The sequence below is a fragment of the Halictus rubicundus genome, chromosome 3 (genome assembly GCF_050948215.1).
Source record: "Halictus rubicundus isolate RS-2024b chromosome 3, iyHalRubi1_principal, whole genome shotgun sequence".
NCBI classification, from domain to species: Eukaryota; Metazoa; Arthropoda; class Insecta; order Hymenoptera; family Halictidae; genus Halictus; species Halictus rubicundus.
Window position 1 is genome coordinate 4,815,751 of NC_135151.1, and position 19,699 is coordinate 4,835,449.

Genomic DNA, 19,699 nt, shown 5'->3' on the forward strand with positions numbered 1-19,699 from the left:
ATCGAGGAGCTCTATGTTAGCAGCTACGTCGAATAGTCATGATCAGTCGATCATTAGCTACGCAATTTGACCATGCGAAATCGCAATCAGTTTCCGATTGCGTAGTAGTTGTTTGATCTGGAAATTAGAGGCAACCAATTAGATGAATAGGAAGGCGCACATTAGCTAATTAGCTTAAATCGATTTCCTGACCTGACTGTATCCCACAAGTTTGAACCGATCTTGCGTGTGCTCTATCGCTTGCATATCTTGAACATCTTCAAAGAAAAGCCAAAATTTCAAGCTTAAAAATATCTTTGCATCATGTTGTCCTTACATTCGTTTTTTTGGAGTAATGTTTCCTTCGACCTATGATCAAATCTCGAAGGATTATTCAATATCTTAAAAATTGTTGATTTTACAGTCGTGTAAAAAATAGTGTCACCCTTTTCTCATTAAATTATAAGACTGGAACTAACAAACGGATGAAAATGAGTTTTTAGGAGCTTATTAAGATTGACGATCATTTCCTCAAGGTCATATACGTCGGTGCTTTCGTTTAAAAGGAACACGAGAGCACATGGGACAAAACAGTAGAATCCTATCGTCGTTACTTCGAAAAATGAAGGAAACAGAACATCAGAATGATCTGATTAATCAGATTGATGTATAACGTTAATGGACAACAATTAAGTAACATTATTAAATAATAAATTAGTAGTTCAGTAAAGTATGAAACATTTCAAAACAGCATAGAATATGTAGAAGAACTAGACATTTTTACGTTACAAAGTTGTAATTGTTTATCAAGTTGTGTTATGAACGATTATTTAAGGGTCTTACGTGAAAACCCATAAACGCAAAAAGGTATGGGTCTAGAACGACCCAGTATGAAGGGTTAGTTGCCTCACTACGTTTCCAATACTGCGAAACAAAATTGACGCCCATTTAGCAATTCGATAACAATGCGTTGATTGTTAAACGTATTGTCGAGTATATCGATTTTATTATTGCGTCATCGAAGTCCAAGTGTTAAACTTGGCAGCGAAAAGTTTCGAATTCAAGGAGACGTTGATTTTCTCGGAAGTGTGATGGAATTCTTCGGGGAAGGAAATCCTTTTTCGATTCCGTGGCAAATATCCGAATACACGGCGGCCGCAGTCCAGCGATAAGAATATAAAGCACGTCATAGAAGATAGGCGGTCTCAAGGATTAAAGATCGACCGATCCTTATGCAAAGTAACGCATATTTGCACCGTCGAGCGAGCTCCTGTCCCTGGAGCCCGATTGAACCATCTGCATTTTTCTGCCACAAACTGGGACAAGATGGTAACGAAGAAGCAGGGTCGAAAGGACGAGCGAAGACATGGTCGCTGGAGTCTCCGGAAATTTAACCAAAAAAAAAAAAGAAAAAAGAAAGGGCAGAGAAAATAATTTCTCCGGGGGTAGCGGACGTGATTTAGTGGGAGCCGGGATTAAAACAATTTTGTGTCGCCCACTCGAGATCGCGCGTTCGTTAAGACGCGAGTATCTTCGAGCAAAAAGTCTCAAAAGTGTTGGACTATCAAATTGTCGTGACACAATGAGCGATGCTTCATTTGAAAGTCGAATGGGGCCATTACTTTGTGACCTGCATCTTCCCCGGGGACACGTTTGCAAGTAAAACGGTTTCGCCATGAAACCTGTACGGAGTAAAAAAACGTCTCAACTTATTAGAGATAAAAGTCGGATGTGATCGTTCGTGTTTGAAATTTCCGGGAATGTTTACACGGTGTTTTTGCATCGCGTTTTACTATATTTTTTGTTACAATTTTCGAGATACGAAATGTTTAGTTGGACGTTGTTTTTCTCGGATTTGAAGCTGTTTTATCCGGCTCGGTCGATTTGATAAAATTTTGAAACACCGATATTTATACACCCGTATGTTTGTTTGTTTGCTCCAATATCACGCAAAAGTCAACATAGCAGAGTTTCAATAATTGCATTATAGGCACTTCACACGCGTGTAGATACTCGAACGAGTGATCGAAATGGCGCGACACTTAAGAAACAACCAGTACTATTGATTACGGAGACGTGTAACATTTTCTCAATGTTAACTTTATGTCTGGAATTATATATTCTTTAATCTCTAACTTTATTCTAAAAATACCAAGACTGTCCAAGTAACATCAAATCTATGCTAAAAGTGTACATATTATTAATATGATTAGATCGAATTTGTAAAAATTAAGCATACTTTGCTCATGGTACTGATATAATGAAAATGATACTTCAAAGTATCTCCAAGATATAAAAAGTTAATCTTTACTTCTTTCATTTCAGAAAAGAATTTAAGATAAATTGTGTTACTTCGAAATAAAGGAGACTAAACATTTGAAAAATATATTCCAGGATGTGGTAAATGAAATCTAATAAAGAATAGAACGGGAATAAAAATCTGTACGTCCTACATTCGTCCCGAAATATAACCTTCAATTAAATTTTCATTTATCCGCGCGCTTCGTTATCATTTTGAAAGAAAATCAGATTAAAAGCTAAAAATCCAAGAACTGAAGGACTTTTGTCATCCGTCTATTCTGAAGAAACTCGCTGCAAGCTTTCGCCGTGTTCCTCTAGTCAGCGGTCGATAGTGGAACGAGGATGAGAGATCGACACTTTAAAGAGTCCTTTGCTATTAGACAGATGAAAAGTGGCTGGTCGTAGAACATCTCTTGCGCTGGAATTACTAGAACTCTTGAAACGAAACGATTTAAAAATTTTATTTCGTATCTTCCACAATATGTTTAATTTTTTCGTGGTGAAACCTCTGCATCAAATCGACAGTCTGATAATGTTGACTATTCCGAAGATTCTAATCGTCTTTCAATCAAATCTTCGGAAATCGGAATTTTTAAAAGAAGAGATAAATTTTTACTTGGTGTCTGTTTCTGGCGACTGATGCAGAAAATGTTTATTTTGCAGAAAGACCACGTCATAAGCGACGGTCGGGAACAAAATTAAATGGACACTCTTTCAAAAATAACTTTTTTAAAACTGGACCAAACGATTTGAGCTTTTCTTTTGGGACGTTAGAAGAATTAGTATACTTGGTAACGTGTAAAAAAAAGTTTTTTTGAAATTGCTTAGATAACTTGCCGACAAAAGGCACAAATAAAAATGTTAAAAATCGTGACCTTTACTTCTTTCTTCGCAATTTCGTATTTTTCAATTAATTTCTCTTATACATTACCTAGTAAACTAACATCTTAAAAAAAATTTAAGTTGTTTGGGCTAATTTTTAAAAAGTTGTTAACGTTTAAAGGGAGTCCACTTAATTTTTTCTTTGACTGTAGATGATCGCGAGACGAAGGGTTGTAGGAAGCAGCGAAACAAAACTCGGAATTTGACAGTAGCGATAGGCGCGTTTGAACCGAGGCTGTGGTTTTCACGTGTCGCGTTATATAAAGGAGTACAATCGGCGAAACATTCGGTGCGCAATGGCTGGTTTGTTCTCTTTCATTTCGCAGCCACTTGCCCGCGTGTTGTCCGTCGTTATCCGATTTTCATCGGTTTCCCACGGTGAAATACTACGCGTGATTGAAACGGCGAACGGCTTCCGAAAAACACTTCACGTCGGCTGCTAAATATGTAGAACGCTCGACGCAGGTCGACGTCATTTTGTTTCGAATTTCACATGTAGAACTGCGATTATTCGATGTACAATTGATTTTCCTGAACGGCCAGCTACTTCAACTGGAAAATTCTTTAATTGTTTTACTTGGAATGACCCTGCACCAAATGTTAGATTGTTTCAAAAATTCTTTTCTGGGCGACACGTATCGAAAATCGAAGGAAGTTTAACGAATTAAAAAGTGTCACAAATTCTGTTACAAACATTCTGGGTTGGTTTTTGGTGTAGGAGTAATCGCGTTTAGTTTCGTGTAATTGTTCAAAGAAAGTTTTAATTCAGCCATCAAAGAGAAAATTAGAATTTCAGCAATTTATAATACATTTATATGTGGAAAATTATATTTCATTAAGTGGATGATGTTATCGTTCAAAAGTGTACAGGTTAAACACAAACATAAGTGAAAATTTTACTAAATTCCGCGAAACGACGAGTATACAACCTTTTTGTGCCGGATTGGTTTTTGAAAGCTGCATCTGGAATATCCGTTAATTTTTATCTCTATCAGAAAAACGCAATATTTCTTTTCAATGAAAAAAATTGCAGTACGTACTACAGCTGTGCTTGGGTCACAAAATTCCACTTTTTCAAGAGATTTCAATCGTTTCAAGAGAAATCTGTGATTTTTAACCGAAAATCTATCGTGTTTTATGAAAAGAACAAGAATTATAACACGAATTGCCGGAAACAATGTGAAACGATAATCATTGTATTGTATAATGTAATTTTTCGGTTCCGAAAAATAGCCGAAAAATGACAGTTATAGAATCGACATCCTCGTAACAGTTACAACATTATTTCAGTTCTTCATACTTAACTGTTTTCAATCCCTGAGCAAGCAGTGTAGAAAAGATAATTCTATGATGATTGAGTACATGTGACATTTGTCTATTTATAGCAAAAGGTTGTCGTCAATTAGTACTGCTATATAGTAGCAGCGACAAGCATAGAAATTAATTTCACAACCGACGTCAAACGGTTTAGCGCTATGTTTAGTTCCGACACGAGCCGTGACTGATGGCGGACCGATTAGGTTATCGGTTTCCGATCAAAGGGATTTTATTTATTACACCGTGCAGCCTGTAAACAAAATCTCCTCGGGCCTGTAATTTTTCAGAGCGGTGTCGCGTCGAGTTTACCTCGGAGCGACAGGCAACATCTCGTTTCTGGTTATCGACAACGCGACGCCGCCGCCGCCTAAGGCATGATTCAGGTAGCGACGTATGAATATACAATCAGACGATCAAGTGCAGCCCAGGCGGATTGAATAAGAAATTAAATTCCGTAAAAACGAGAGGTATGCAAATCGACGTTCACCGCGAAAACGGAGGGATCTTATTCGTTTCGGGATCCATCGTTGCGGTGCGGTGTTTCGCCCATGCGACGGTGTCCCGCGCCCTGTCCCCACCCTGTAATTTGAACTGTGTGTAATTACGAATTAACGCGCGTCGCATCGTTCAATTAACTCGCGGAGGTTTTGCTGAAATTGCCGGTGGCCTGAGAGCACGTTACTCGATCAACAATTTCGCAAGTAGCCTGCGGCCCGCCGAAACCGCAGCAAATCGGATTTCCCGATTCCTTCGTTACAATGGATACCGATACGAAAACTGCGATGTTTTATGCGTTCGCGGTAAATTACGGTGCTGCGAATGAATGCCGAATTACCGTAACGATATGCTCACTATGTCAAATGTAAATGTTCCGTCGCAACAGAACTGTCATCTTAAGCATGAATCGTTTCTTCATGCTATCGATAAACGAAAGGGTCTTACAGAGGGTCTTTGTTCGTAGCTCCTTTTATTTCAAAACATTCGTGATTTAGAGACGTAACCAAATAGCAACTTTGGCCCTCATCATCTCGAAGCTGTTTACAATCGGACCGACCGAACGATGTTTGTATACACAAGATGGGTCTGCAAAACCTTCGCGTTCTTTAGATACGGCCCAAGGATGTATATCCTTCGCTCGCGGCCACTAAGTACGGTCAGGCCATAAATTCATGACACGGCTCAAGGGTCTATGACAATCGACCTTTCGACAGCGTCGAATTACCAAAACACTCGGTTTTTCCCAAGTTATGCATCGCCCCACTCTTCCTTCCAACCAGGCTCTTAGCCTGAGCCTGTGGAAGGGAGTTTGAACAATTAAGGGCATGCTGATTGGAAAATGCAAGTTTTCCCTAACCAATCCGGAGAGCTTCCTTTCTCGTCGCAACGAGCGACACATACCTCTCCTACACCTAAGGCCAACCTCTCAGCCACGAGGAGCCTATAACCACCTAAGGCCAACCTCTCAGCCATGGGGAGCCTATGACCTCGAGTTAATTCTGAAAGGCGGTCGAGCTGCAAATACAGTTCATATACGATCTTCGGACGAGCAACACCACAGGTCTCATCCGAACCTTACAACTTCGCGTTGAGTCTGGAAGTCTAGCTTGCAATGAGTCCATACAAGATCTTGAACACGTGACACTTACAGTCAATTATACCGAGAGTCAAATCGCCTTGCACACGGCAAGGCGAATACAATACGGATCACTCGGATCCGCGCGCGTCTAAGGCAGGACCTGTCGGAATAGCCTTACTGACGAGTCCTCCGACAGGTTCGGGACGAAACGCGATTCCTTTCCTGTTCCAATCCAGTCTTCCGTATCCGTTGAAATAGTTGCCCAAGATTAAGTTGGCGGGCAACAAACGCGAAAGTACGTCGCGAACAGTAAACATTGGTAGGCTTTCTCTCAGTGTCGATCAATTTCTCAGTTTTTTTTTTTTTTTTTTTTTATTAAGCTATAAAACCCCACATGGGATTATTAGCAGCATGCACATGGCTGTGCATGCTAACTTTACATTACGTAGGTGGCTTATAACTAGGATTGAGACAATAGAATGAACGTTTTCGAATACAATAATAACACTAAGGATATAAACAGTGAGACTAAAGAAATGAATGTATGAGAAAGATCGAATTATTTGTTACTATTAAGCACAGTTTCCACGCCAATAAATATGTCAACATCCTCTAAATATTTTTGGAGTTTAACATTGCAAGTAGACATGCCTCTGCAATTCCAAAAGACAGCTTTGAGGTTAGTGTTAATGCGATAGCTCGAAATATTAATATTCATGAATAGTGTAGATAAGCTTAAGTTTTCTGTGGAGTGTGAGCAAGATCTTCGAGAGAGAGGGTCACATCGGAGTCGGTTCCAAGGTCTAGAGATGTATTAGAGATATCTTTTTCCTTATCTTCGGACCAGCTGTTGTTAAGTTCCAATTTCTTGATAATTCTAGAGGTTCTATTTTTAATAGATCTACTAGAGAGACTAGAGTAAGTTTCCCGAAGCATCTTCACAAGTTGAGATAGGTCGTCAGTGAAGGAGTGGGCCAGTTGAACAATGTTTGAATTACTCTTGGCTTTTGATAGAAATTCTTTGTATTGATCGTATCGTAAGATATATGTATCAGGATGTTGACTAAGAATATGCCTAATTGGATCCAAAGCTTGGTCCAATTCATCCATTGTCTTAGAGCTAACCATTTCACTAGAGATCTCAATTTTTTCTTTTTCTTAACTGGAACGACTGACCTTTTAGCTGAGATAGGATTTGAGAAGTTTGCATCAGCTAAGTCATTACCTGAAGTAATGTTAAAAAAAACAGTAGAGTGTACTTTTTTAGGTTTCTCCGAGATGCCGTGTGAAGTATTTGACGTTGTAGAGGAGAGAGGTCTTTTACTAAAACCTTTGGTTAATCCAAGATTTTTAGCTTCACCAGGATCAGGAAAGGTTTCTTGCAAGCCTTTTTGGTTGATTAATTGAGGACAGTTCATCGTGTCAACGTCAGGATCCCCTACACGAGTCAATAAGGAAGGAGCGTTATACCGTTGAATTGGATTATAGATAGAGGTCGGGCAGTGTTTAGCCACATGACCTTCCTTCTTACACAGGAAACAAGTTAGACTATCCGTTGAGATGAAAATCCAGTATGAAGTATCCTCGAAGTTAACTTGTATTTTCTCCGTAAGTTTGCTTACATCATCTGGATGGATGTAGATTTGTCGACGAAAACTGAGGATATGTGAGAAGCCTGGTTCACAGAGAATCCCACTCTGATGAAGGACATGGGTGAAACTGTTCTAATTCTCATTTGTTTAAAAGAGTCCAATATCACAGAATGTGGGATGCCAGGGCACACATTAGAAAGAGTAATGCGTTTAGATTTCATGATACAAGGTCTAACAGATACTAGACGGCCTTTAATATTTATACAGTCATTTTTTGACGTGATCTCGGCTACTAAGGATTTCTCAGATAAGTATATACATACTCTATTATTAGAGATTCTTGAGCCAAACCTTATATTGATAGGATTGATGACCTTTGCCACTGCAATTATGTATTCTTTGATGGTGATGTCATCATGTGCGTCTAGAACTATGGCATATTCTTTCGAAGGAAAACAAACTTTTTGCATTACACTGGCGTATGTAGCTACTGTGGCGCGTTCTTAACTTGCAGTACATTTTCTGTGATCATGATTTCTGTGGGAGAGATTCCTGTACACAGGAATATATCTCTCGACAATTAGAATTTAGGAATACAAACTCGCGATTCCAATCGCGACGAGCATCGGTATAAGGAAACACAACACTCACTGTATCCAATGACAGATCATAACACGCGTACCTCGTGGAACAAGACAGACGTCTTGACTCTTTGAACGTCAACACGCGACTGAGGGAGAGGAAGGAAATTTCTCAGTTAGTGAACATAAGATAGTCAATATGAAATTTTCATTCGAACAACAGTTACAGGTGCTTCTAATTTATGGAGAAAGTAAGAGAAACGCAATTGTGGCTCGAGATTTGTACGGTGAAAGATATCCAAATCGCATATGCCCTTCACACAAGATTTTTGAAAGATTGTGTAAAAAATTGAAAGAAACTGGAAGTCTGGCTGTTCGTAAGATGAATCGTGAAAAGCCTGTATGTAGTGACAAAGATAATGAAATTAATGTTGCTGCAATGGTACATCGTAATCCTCATATCAGTATACGTCAGATTCAACGCGAATCTAAAGTCAGCAAAAGTAGTGCACCACAAATTCTCACTCGTCACAAATATCATCCGCACCACGTTAGCCTTCACCAGAAATTACATGACATGGATTATGTAACTCGTGTTAGATTTTGTGGATGGGCTCGAGAGCAGCTACAAATCAATCCACTTTTTTTCTCTTTGATTGGACATTCGGATTCGAATATTCAAAGTCGGAATATCTTTAAAAAAGGTATTTTTGTAGTTTGGAAAGTGTTAAATCGAAAAGGGCCTGTCCGTGTTGCAAGTTACAGCAACAGAGACTACCGAGAATATTTATGTTTTATACGGAAGTAATGCTATTAGTGCAAGATAGGTTCAAGGGTACTTTTCTCGTTTCATGGATGATCATTTTGACACGAATGACGCGCCACGTTCACGTTCAATTTCGAGGCAAAATGGTCTGCGACCATGTAACATTCAATTGAGTACATTGGTGCTACATACAAAATCAACAGCCTTCATTAAACTAAAAAAAAAAGACAAACATACCTGACGCGGTTGTTTTTATTTCAATTTAACACTCTGCAGCTTTTGATCTTTTTATTCTTTTTTTTTTACCTCCGGAGTGCCACTGAAAGCTGTCACTCTAGAATAAAAAAAATATATTACTAAATTTGTATTTGATAGAAAGGCTAAAAATTAAGTGTGGTACATTTCTTTGGATATATATTATTTGAAAAATCTTGCTAAAAATGTGGGTAGCACGTTCTTGTTATTTTTATAAAGTAATGCAAAATAGTCATTTTTATTGCTCGGTAAACCTAGTGTTAAAGTAGCTCAAGTGCACCGGATTAAAATCGTCTTACATATTCTGTAGTTACATATTCTGGCAGTACAGGTAATTGCAGGCAAGTATAGTAATTGAATTCTTTCATTTGAATCACTGGATTTGTAGAGTTCTTTGAAAAATAGGCGATAAATACGTGTTACCGCAATCTGAAAATCATGGAAAACTCAGTGAATAGTGATCTGATGGAAGATTTGAGAAATCAGGTCGCTCGCCGAGAGATGGAAATTTCCCTAGCGGTACGCGGCAGTAAAACTTAATTTCATCCATTATTTAATTTCCGTTATTCGAATGACATCGGCAACTTGAATTGTTTAAATTGCTTAAACTATCCACAAACGGGCGTAATAAAGGCAACAAAGGGCTAAGAGATGATTCATTTTCAGAATATATACCAAATACTTTTCAATACACCAAACATATCACAAAATATCTTGAAATGTTCTAACTAAAAGAACTGGTTCTCACAAAATAACAAATAATCCTTCTCGTATGCTGTAAACTGTACTTCACTCTTCAAGTTCAGTTCTAATAAAGTTAACTCAATTAATAGTATAACACAATTCTATCGGTTGCAAAGTATTTACAAATACATTTATGGTGCCAAGCATTATTAAACAGTTAATAAATCCTTTAAGAATTCTGAAGTGACGAATGAACAAAGGGACGAAAAATTTGCTTTTAAATTAGAATACCAAAGGAAAATTTCTTACAAAATAGGAATGAGCGAGTACTATTGCCTTATAAAAATAAAAAGGTTTAATTTATTTAGATTTTCTGACTATTATAATATACGTATTATGTCGCCTAGAAGCATCTTTACAATTCCAATAATTGTAAAATAAAAAATCTTAGATGTCGCCTTCACGTAATTGAAACGTCGTTACAAAAATGTAGATTTGCACGACGATTCGCAGGCTAGTAATAAGTAGAAATGAGATTTAAAAAATGGGAAATTGTGTCTGATACTCGATGGCTGGTTGCTTGTAGGAGGTAAAAGGTCAAAGTGGCCAAAATTTCATTTTCGTTGCAGGAAAGGTGGAATGTCGTCGCTCCCGTCGGTAAGTAACGAAAATTCTCGTATGCGAAACGAAGTGGGAGTAAACCCGAAACAGGCGACACCGCCTGGATAATCCTTAACCTCGTTACGGGACTATTTCGTTGCAGTTTACGCAACGTTGACGGTCTCGTTCGTTCATACGGTCGTCTTTTAATGAAATTGCGAGATTAACGTCGATGCATGCCGCCTTCAGCACAGCTGCAACACACTAGAACGCAATATGTCGGTCCTTCTCATTTTTCGAAAGCCCCAATAGTCGGACGAGCTACCATGCTCAAGGTATTCGAGATTAAAAAGCCATATTTTAAGCTAACTTTCGATAATTTTATAACTGGGCTGTGGATTCGACACGCTTGCGACTACAATCAATAAACAAAATAGAAACCTGTGAAGACATTTCCTTGAATTTTGAGAATATTTTTCCTGACTTATTAAAATTATTGAAGGAAGAATCATACTGTTTCCTGCGGCTAACTTCGAAAATTTGTATTTTGCACGAAGATTTACAGTGTATTCATAACGAAAAACTACGAAAACATCTTTTACGGTAAAAAATTACGGTGTTATAAAACGAAAGGACAAAAAGAAGATCAAAATTAAGCTTTTGCAAATATTGTTAACCGTTTGTCGACGAAAAGTGACAAAATGTTAGAAATAATTTGTTCGGTGATAATGTTATCCTCAATCTTATTTTGTTTGGAAATATCATAGATTTTATTTTGAAAGTTCTGCACAGAAATGTATACAGCAATAAAATTATTTTGTTCAAAAGTTAAAAATGAAGTTCGTATGAAATAAAGGTGGCAGAAAATGGAGGTAAAATAATATTGGTTCGACATGTACATGAAAAATCATCAGTATTGAAATGTATATCTGGAATACTAAATGCGTCACACTTTTCCGATGTGCGATGGAAAACGTAAAAAGCAATTGGAAATATGAAAAAATCATAATGATCAAATTCGTGCAGATGTTGCAAAATAATTTGCGCGAAATTTACGAGCGAATGAATCGGAGATTGAAGTAACAGAATGAAATATAAATACCATAAAGCCGAGCTATTATATATGTTATTTTTGAACAAATGGAAATATTATCCGTACCGAGAACGAGTTTTTGAGAAAGTATAATTAAAGAGAGATAATGTACCAATTAAAAAGCGGATTAACGTTCAAATGGAAACGAATATTGCCCGCGGCCACTGAGATTTAATACTTTATTCACCTCTATGCACGAGAATACAGTGTGAATACGTAAACCTCTTTGTCTAAACATGAACATTTATACTATCTGTTTAATTATTGTGAAATTAATATATTCGTTAGCAGAATTGAATAATAATCGTTCGGCAGGCAGAAGAATATGTATTTCATTCTGTTTCATTAAATCTGCTTTTTTGGTATACACATGTTTTCGATTCGGCGAACTATGGTATCCTCATAGTTAATTATAACAATAGCTTGCTAACATTGGAGGAGTCAACTGTGAAAAATTAGTTCAGGTTTTATACTTTAAGAGACGTCGAAAAAATTAATTTAGAATTATTGGTTTCTTAAACGATAACATTACGGCTAGAATTTTATCTACAACTATGGAAAGTTATTTATGAGAGCATTTACAAAATTGTATGGTTAGTTCCTGTTATATAGAGTGCGAAGAATGGACCATTATATCTTCAAGTAGGTGAAAGAGATACAAAAGTGTTTGTGCAGAGAAATAATAATAGACTCTCTTATTTTCAAGGAAAATAATAGTTCTTATTTAGTTAATTTATGAATTTACTAAACTATTTGCAAAATATAAATGGAGCAATTACATTGTGCGTTTCTGTAATATTTTACAATACTCTTGTTATCTTATTGTAATTACGGAACCTGTTATGATAATTAATTTTCATATGCAAACACGAATTGATTGGAAATTAAATATAAATAACTTGGACAACTGTGGTATCGTATTTAATAACTTCATTGTAATTTAATTAGAAACGTAGTGATTGAGTGATAACGAATTGTATGGAAATTTTACTTATTATTGTTTAAGAATAAACTGGTTACATCTCTACAAAGTATATTTACACAAATTTTTATATATACATTCAACACGCTGTTCACGCATATTCGTTGCATGTTGATACGTTTCTGAAGCTTTTCACCAACTTCTCGACATTTTAATTGCTAGAATTACGATTAAGCTCGCCTTCTGCCTTCTGTTTAGAAAACGAAAAAAAAACGTGAGTTTATGAATGCAATTTATTATTTATTTTACAAATTATTAAGACTTTCGGCGTTCTCTGAGCTAATTAAGTCTTGTCAAAGACCGTAACATCTAATTATATTCCTTCATGCTTTTGCAAGGCAAAGTACTAAATCGCCACTGCACACATTGAAATGAAATATTGTGTAACATTAACAACAAATATTACCAAGAATATGTCTATTATCATGCCCAGAACATATTTGTTTCATACGAACATTCATTATTAAGCTTACACAAATGATCCGTAGAATAATAAATGCTGTCTTTAGAACCATCGAATTTCACTTAACTCGTATCAGAAGGAGTCAAAAATGTCTGAATTTTATAGAAATCAGCCGGCACATTGTCAGAACCACATTTCCATTTGTAAAATGGATATTTGAATTGCAGCCGATTCAAAGTAATTTCCGCAAGCGCATTTATTTCCGCTATTTACTCGCGAAAACCGTTACAGGAGTAGACGCGGGGCTTCATATCGTGCAGCATTATTAATTTATTGGAAAAAGCGTAATGACTTCATTCAACCCGGGGCACACAAAGTACATACATACACCAAACGTTCTGCAAACGCGCCTAACATTCGCCAACTAGAAATATTCGCTCTCGTACTAATATTCATCCGAGAACCTGTTAGTTCGCTGTTTCAGAAAAATATTGACGCGACATCTCGACTGCAAATAAATTGAATCGTACGAATTCAAGTTGCACAAAATTGTTAGACGTATAGAACTGGATATACAGGGTGTCTCCAAAAATGTCGTACAGCCGTTTAACCTCTTAACTTAAAAGCCCGATAATACTCGTGTATTACAATATAATACAATACACATTTTTACAAAATAATGGTTAAGTTAAGAGGTTAAGGGGCGGCTCCTGAGGTCATTCGAAGCGACATTTTCCTTTGCAAAAATGTCCACCACGGTCTAGTCATAAACGTTCCATTAGAATTCTATGCTTTTAGCAGTTAATCGAAATTATTAGCTATTTATATTAGGTTGAACATAAGGTCCAATTCTGATCTCAAAAAAATTGATTCAAAAACATGTAAAACTATAAGCCGACGCATGACGGTATGAATGGATTTCGTTATGGTTTTCATGAAACTGTCAAAAGCGTCTGCTTCTCAAAGCTTATTCAAGTAAGTTAATTATTCAACCTCGATAATCCCACAGGAGATTTTCTAATAAAAAAAAAAACGTATTGCTGCAGCTGTAGGGTACCTGATTATTAAAAATTCAGTGCAGTTAAATAATGAACACTCTTTCATGAAGGCGGTCCGTAAATCACAATAACGTGGTAATCAATTGATATTCGGCGAATTCTGTTTCGATGAAAACTCGCTCGGAGGCCTTTGTTGATATCCGGTCGGAAGCGTGTGCAAATGAAAGGAGCGGAATCGAGGTCATCGTTGAACTTTCAATGATGGAGGACGTTTCCGTGAAAAGTGTGCAAGTTGCAATGACATCGACCGGCGCGACTTTTTCCCCGGTGACTGGGGTTCGAACATGAAGCGCGGGAAGGTTCGAGTCGTCTTTTCCCGGAATAAGAGCAGATCCGAGAGAAAGTCGACGTCATGTTGAGCGTCGCGGAGCCCGGAAAGCTTGTTCTAACCTTTCAATCGATCCCGCCATTCGTCGTCGAAAGCATTTTCGCGTTGACTCTGGCCGTGCTGCTGGCTGCGCCTCTAATCCTTCAAGTTCAACAGTTTTTAGTAGGTCTTTCCACCCACACGTTAACACTCGACGGAGTTTCGAACGTTGAATTCCCCGGAAACCGAGCGAGCCCGACCGTAAATCGCACTTTACTTAAGAAAATTCTGGGCGCCGTTGTTTCTTGGTCAAATAAATTAATTTACCTTGACACCTACCGCAAAGAACATCACTTTCGAGCTGTACAGATTTGCAGAATTTTCCAGGAATTTGCATTCACTGTTACTAACCTTTTCACTTTTCTGTCAAAACTAGATAGATTTATTTTCAATCGCTCTATTTCACTAGAATACTTATAATTGGTTCAATGGAATTTCTAAAGTAGATTCTAGTATATTTATCGTGCAAGTACACCTTTTAAAGACCTAAGAAAAAAATAGTCTTTCTAACGGAACACACAAGTTCGAGCGAAATTTTTATAAAAACGCAAGACAGCCAAGTATTTCTGGTCCCTGTTTTTAAGTAAAACACAATAGCCCCTCGGTGCAATTAGCAACGCCAAAGAAATGCACAGCGAGCCTGCCTGGAGTTTATCATCGCAGATGGTTGTTCGCTGTTCTCGGCTTTATCGACCTCATAAGGGGGTGAAGCCCTCAAAAGAACGTCTCAATTCCGCGCCGTCAAGTCTCGAACATGCCAGGGAATTCAATTTAGAAATGAAGTCAGTTCGCGAGTGTCCCGGTGTACAAACATTCCGCCTACCGGTCGACGGACGATTTCGCCCAATCAACCGTCGCGTCGTGTCTCGTCTCGCCGTCCGTCGAATAAAATATCATAGCTGTATCCGGTACACAGAGGGATGCAACATTGCTAAATAAAAAATTCCGGCGTCGTTGTCTGCTCGCTCGCGGCACCGTCGAGTAACGCTATTTGTACACCCTGTTGGAATACCGAATGTTATCGCGGCTGGAGGACTCGCTCAACTCTGGGTCGAGACGCTTGCACAATTTTTCGGACGAATTTTTGGCACTTCTCGTAATTTGGTCATTAATGTGTATATATATATATATATAGGAAATTTTGTACAGAAAATTAAATTTACTAACATAATTAATAAATTGAACAAAAAATTAACAATTTTTATGAAAAAAAGTTATTTTTAAAAACTGACGAATTTACAAGAAAATTAAGAATAAATGAAACATATGTAAAATTAATAAGAAGAAACAAACAAATTATAATAGTAGTAAACAAAATTGACAAACTGAAGAGCCAAGGCTCCGTCGATTCGCGATAAGGTAGAGCGACCACGTTACCGACAAAAATAGCAATCACTCCTTTCAATTACTGTAATTGTAATTGAGGCTCACAATTACTTCTTGAAGCTAAGTAATTGCAATTACTTGTAATTGTAATTTAAATCTTAGCCATTAAAATTACATTGTAATTGCAGTAATTGAACAAAAAATTGAGTAATTGAACAAAAGTCAACCCCACCGGTTCGGACAATCGAGGTTCGGATAATTGACGCTCTACTGTAGGTTCCGATTAAAACAGTCACGAATAGACTGCGGATCCTTATGAAGAATAAACATTTTCTATATGAATTGCAAAAAGAAAAAAACAGTCACCAAGTCGAAATTTTGTTCATTTTTTAATAACTCCGATAAACTGAAAGTAGTGCATCGATATTCTTGAACTCTTTTAATATTTCCGCTCTTCCAATTCGGTCCCGACTGCGGACGCTTAAATGTGCGCTACCTGTGACAGCTTCCAAGCCCCGGGAGCCTGACAGCTCATCGAAAGAAGCATGGAACCGTGAGGAGTCACCCGGTGGTGATGCACTACCCTGTATCAGTGTTCGCTGATTCTGCATCTAGCTCGAACTCGGATCTGCATCTGGAGTCGGTCCGCAGGACGATTTCGACGCCCCTGTTGCAAGCCAGCGGCGACATCAGGAACCGCGGAAAACCTATAACTCAAAACACCTTGGCAGACAACATAACCAAAAGGGCGCCCGAAGCGAACCGAAAGGACATCCTCTTCAAGAGCTCATCCTCCTTCATTGCCACAAACTCACAGCTCCCTATCGTCGATATATCTGCCTTCGATTATGATGTATATCGCCACAAGCTCATAGAAGCCGCCCTCAGGAGACAGTACGATGATTATCAACCCCCCGGCGACGTTGTGCTGAATTCGATTAATCTGAATACTAACGACTCCACTGTGGCGATTCGTTTGGATGATCGGTATCATCACAGTGTCTTCGATTTCGTCGAGGAACACTACGACGCTACCAAAGGGGTTGGCAAGAACGAGCCTGAGTATCTGCATCCGCTCGATCATTTTTTGGTGAAGGGACCGCGGAGACCGGAGACCGCGGAGAAGGAGACCGAAACTAGGACTGCGGACGCGAGTCGCGAACCTGTTTGTCAGGACTGGAGGTCGTTGAAGGTTGCTTCGAACGATGATGGCGGTACGAAAAGGAGGCAACGCGACGCAGACTTAGGTACCTATGTACATACATGAGCACTTTAGTTCCTTTCTTGAAACTTGGTGAGAACTGATGTACGATGTTTACAGTAAAGTCTTGATCTAAGCGCAATCCTCGGGACCGTGCTCCGACATAGATCGTGTAGAGCTACTACTTTCTTGTGACCGCGCCGAACGTAGAAAAGGACAACGTGTGTAAACACTAAATACAGTCCAAATTCTATCGTGTTTAGTGTCATTTTAATCAGAAAAATTCCACAAATAGGTTCGTTGAAGTCCCATAAAAAAATTATGAAGAATAAAGAAGTTTTGTAATTGGATTAGTAGTGGTTCACACCGATATATCCGACCCGATATCGGATTACGGGCATATTTACACTTTTCATTGCTCGGCGACCGAGGCAACTCGAGTTTCTTGACCCCTCGCGGGGTATGCCCCCATTGGAGGGGATAGGCGAAGCGACTAAGATCGCGTAGCCCAGTTGTGCTTAGATCAAGGTTTCACTGTAGTAACAAACCTACTTGCGTTGGTCGAATGACAGGTTCCAGATTTTTTAATACTTGGATATGGTATTCTCGAAATAGCTTTTCCGAAACATTAAAATTCCGATTGGCACGATTTCGAAAATAGCGTTCAGCGGAATGACTTGAAATATCAATCGTGTATCATGAAAGATCCTTCTAATTAATTAAGGAACAAAAATGCGTAGTGGGTGTATCCTATATGATTTGCCACCACTACATACTTTAAACTTCATAACTGGCATTAGAAGAAATTGAATGACCTGTTATACTGTGACCTTGGAATGACCTTGACTTCAGCAATTTTAGTTTCATCAACAGAAACATTATCGTGGAAAACTATATTATTTCAATCAAAATACATATTCTGGTTCATGTGTATCCAGCGCTCGCGCTATTACAAGTTTCGTTATTGCAAGTTCCTGTTGTATTTAAGTTTAGTTTACATTCAGTAATTGTTTATATTTATCTTCCGAGCGTTCGCCGGTCTTCGGGAGATCTTGTCTGTAACTTGCGTTCAAACTTGATATTCACTTGATATTATTATTACCATTGGATTTGTTAATTAGTCTGATAGTTTGACCGTCAAGCTTAGTTTGAATATGTAATTTCTTTGCAGTAAACCAATTTTCTTGAAGACATAGTAAGTGTAACAACTCGCTGCATTAATTTTAATGTCGGCTACACGAGGTCTAAAATGCATACAGGGTGTTCGACTACAGATGGGAGAAAATTTAAGCGGTGATTCTCCATGACAATATAAGGCGAAAATCAAGAGTAAAAAAATTGCAATTTTGGCTTCATTTTTTAGTTATTACAAACTCAAAATCTGCCTAAAATGCGGCAACCGGACCAACGGAGGTGTAAGTTGCTTAAGCGTCATAAAGGCGTGTGACGTATCAAAGGAGGTCCTCGCTCGCGCCCAATGGTTAGGCTTTGACGTCACACACTTTAGCCAATAAGGTCGAAACTCGGCTAGAACCGAAAAGCCGTGTAGAATGACCCCAATAGGTCAGTTTACAATTTTTTTATTCTTTATTTTCGTCTTATATAGTCTTCAAGAACCACCCCTTATATACGAACACCCTGTATATAGTGTTATTAGAGAAAGGCGAGGTAATTTTTGGTTGGAACAAATATCTTTAATAATTTGTAGCACTCGTATATGTATCGTTCAGTTTGGTGGATATAATCAGAAATTTCTGAAGCAAGGCTTGAACACAATTGCGCCTATCTGCAAAGTAAAAATTGTTTGCATCAACTGCAAGAAACTGATGTTAAAAATGTCTTCCCTTCTTTAATAATTTCAATAAGCTGAAAACAACATATCAATATTCTTCAATCTTCAGTCTTATTCGCAACAATAACCCAAAATAAATGTTTGTTTACCCGAATTATTTTCGAAATCGTTCCGAGCGGACGTCCTCGATAAGCTTCCTTAATACGAAACAGTTCCTGTAGCGTCTTCCGTATGAAAATTCGCAAAATCGATCGAAAAATGTTGTTTCAATACCAAATTTTCTACGTACCGTAGACTATGTCACGAAAAGAGGTTCGAAGTCGTCGAATCCGAAACCATCCGGCTCTGCTGTTCCCTCGTCGCTGAAACACTCGGCGTATCCACGGTTCGCGGGCAAAAGAGGCGTCACGAGATTACAGCGGGCCACTTCGAGCACAGAATCGATCAGCATGAAGCGAGACACATTGTCGGAGTCGCCAAGACAGGAGAACAGACAGGACACGTTCTCCTCGATCGACGGTGTCGAGAGGGAATCGATCAACTGCACCACGATCAGCTCCATCGACTCCGAGAGCGTCCGCAGCGAGTCCAGCAAGCATCCCGATGATCATTCCGGTCACTCCCGTGATTCCTCGATAGCGTCCACGTGGACTGTGTCGGACCGTCAAGCTCAGCCTTGGCTAGCTGGTAACCAACGTGCACCATACAACAGAAGGAACGTCAATAAACTATCTCCAAGAACGCGCGAAACGATCGAAAAGGATAAAACAGCCTTGAAACAGCCAGGACACTTGATCAGGAATCAATCGAACAGCCACGCTGAACCTAGCAGATACGCTCAACCTAGAAGTAGGTCTCTAGCGAACAGAAACGCTCAGAAACAGACTTCGTTGACTGGAACGATTAAAGAATCGAAAGCTAACGAGCCGAGGAAGCTAGAGCCC

At 38.6% G+C, this 19,699-nt stretch overlaps 2 protein-coding genes across 2 annotated transcripts in view; one reads left to right on the top strand and one right to left on the bottom strand.

The window, feature by feature from the left end:
- The window catches only part of LOC143352209 (uncharacterized), a 129,568-nt gene that overhangs the window by 98,055 nt on the left and 11,814 nt on the right, over positions 1 to 19,699 (top strand). The window lies entirely within an intron of this gene.
- LOC143352461 (uncharacterized) lies at positions 6,907 to 7,701 on the bottom strand. Its single transcript, XM_076784970.1, has 2 exons — positions 7,587 to 7,701; positions 6,907 to 7,493 (listed from the first exon to the last, which is right to left on the bottom strand). The coding sequence occupies exon 2, from the start codon at positions 7,471 to 7,473 to the stop codon at positions 6,994 to 6,996; it is 480 nt and encodes a 159-aa protein (XP_076641085.1). The 5' UTR covers positions 7,474 to 7,493; positions 7,587 to 7,701; the 3' UTR covers positions 6,907 to 6,993.

Bases quoted from the DNA above. Each gene is read 5' to 3' on its own strand.
- LOC143352461 (XM_076784970.1), bottom strand. From the start codon at position 7,473: ATGAACTGTCCTCAATTAATCAACCAAAAAGGCTTGCAAGAAACCTTT.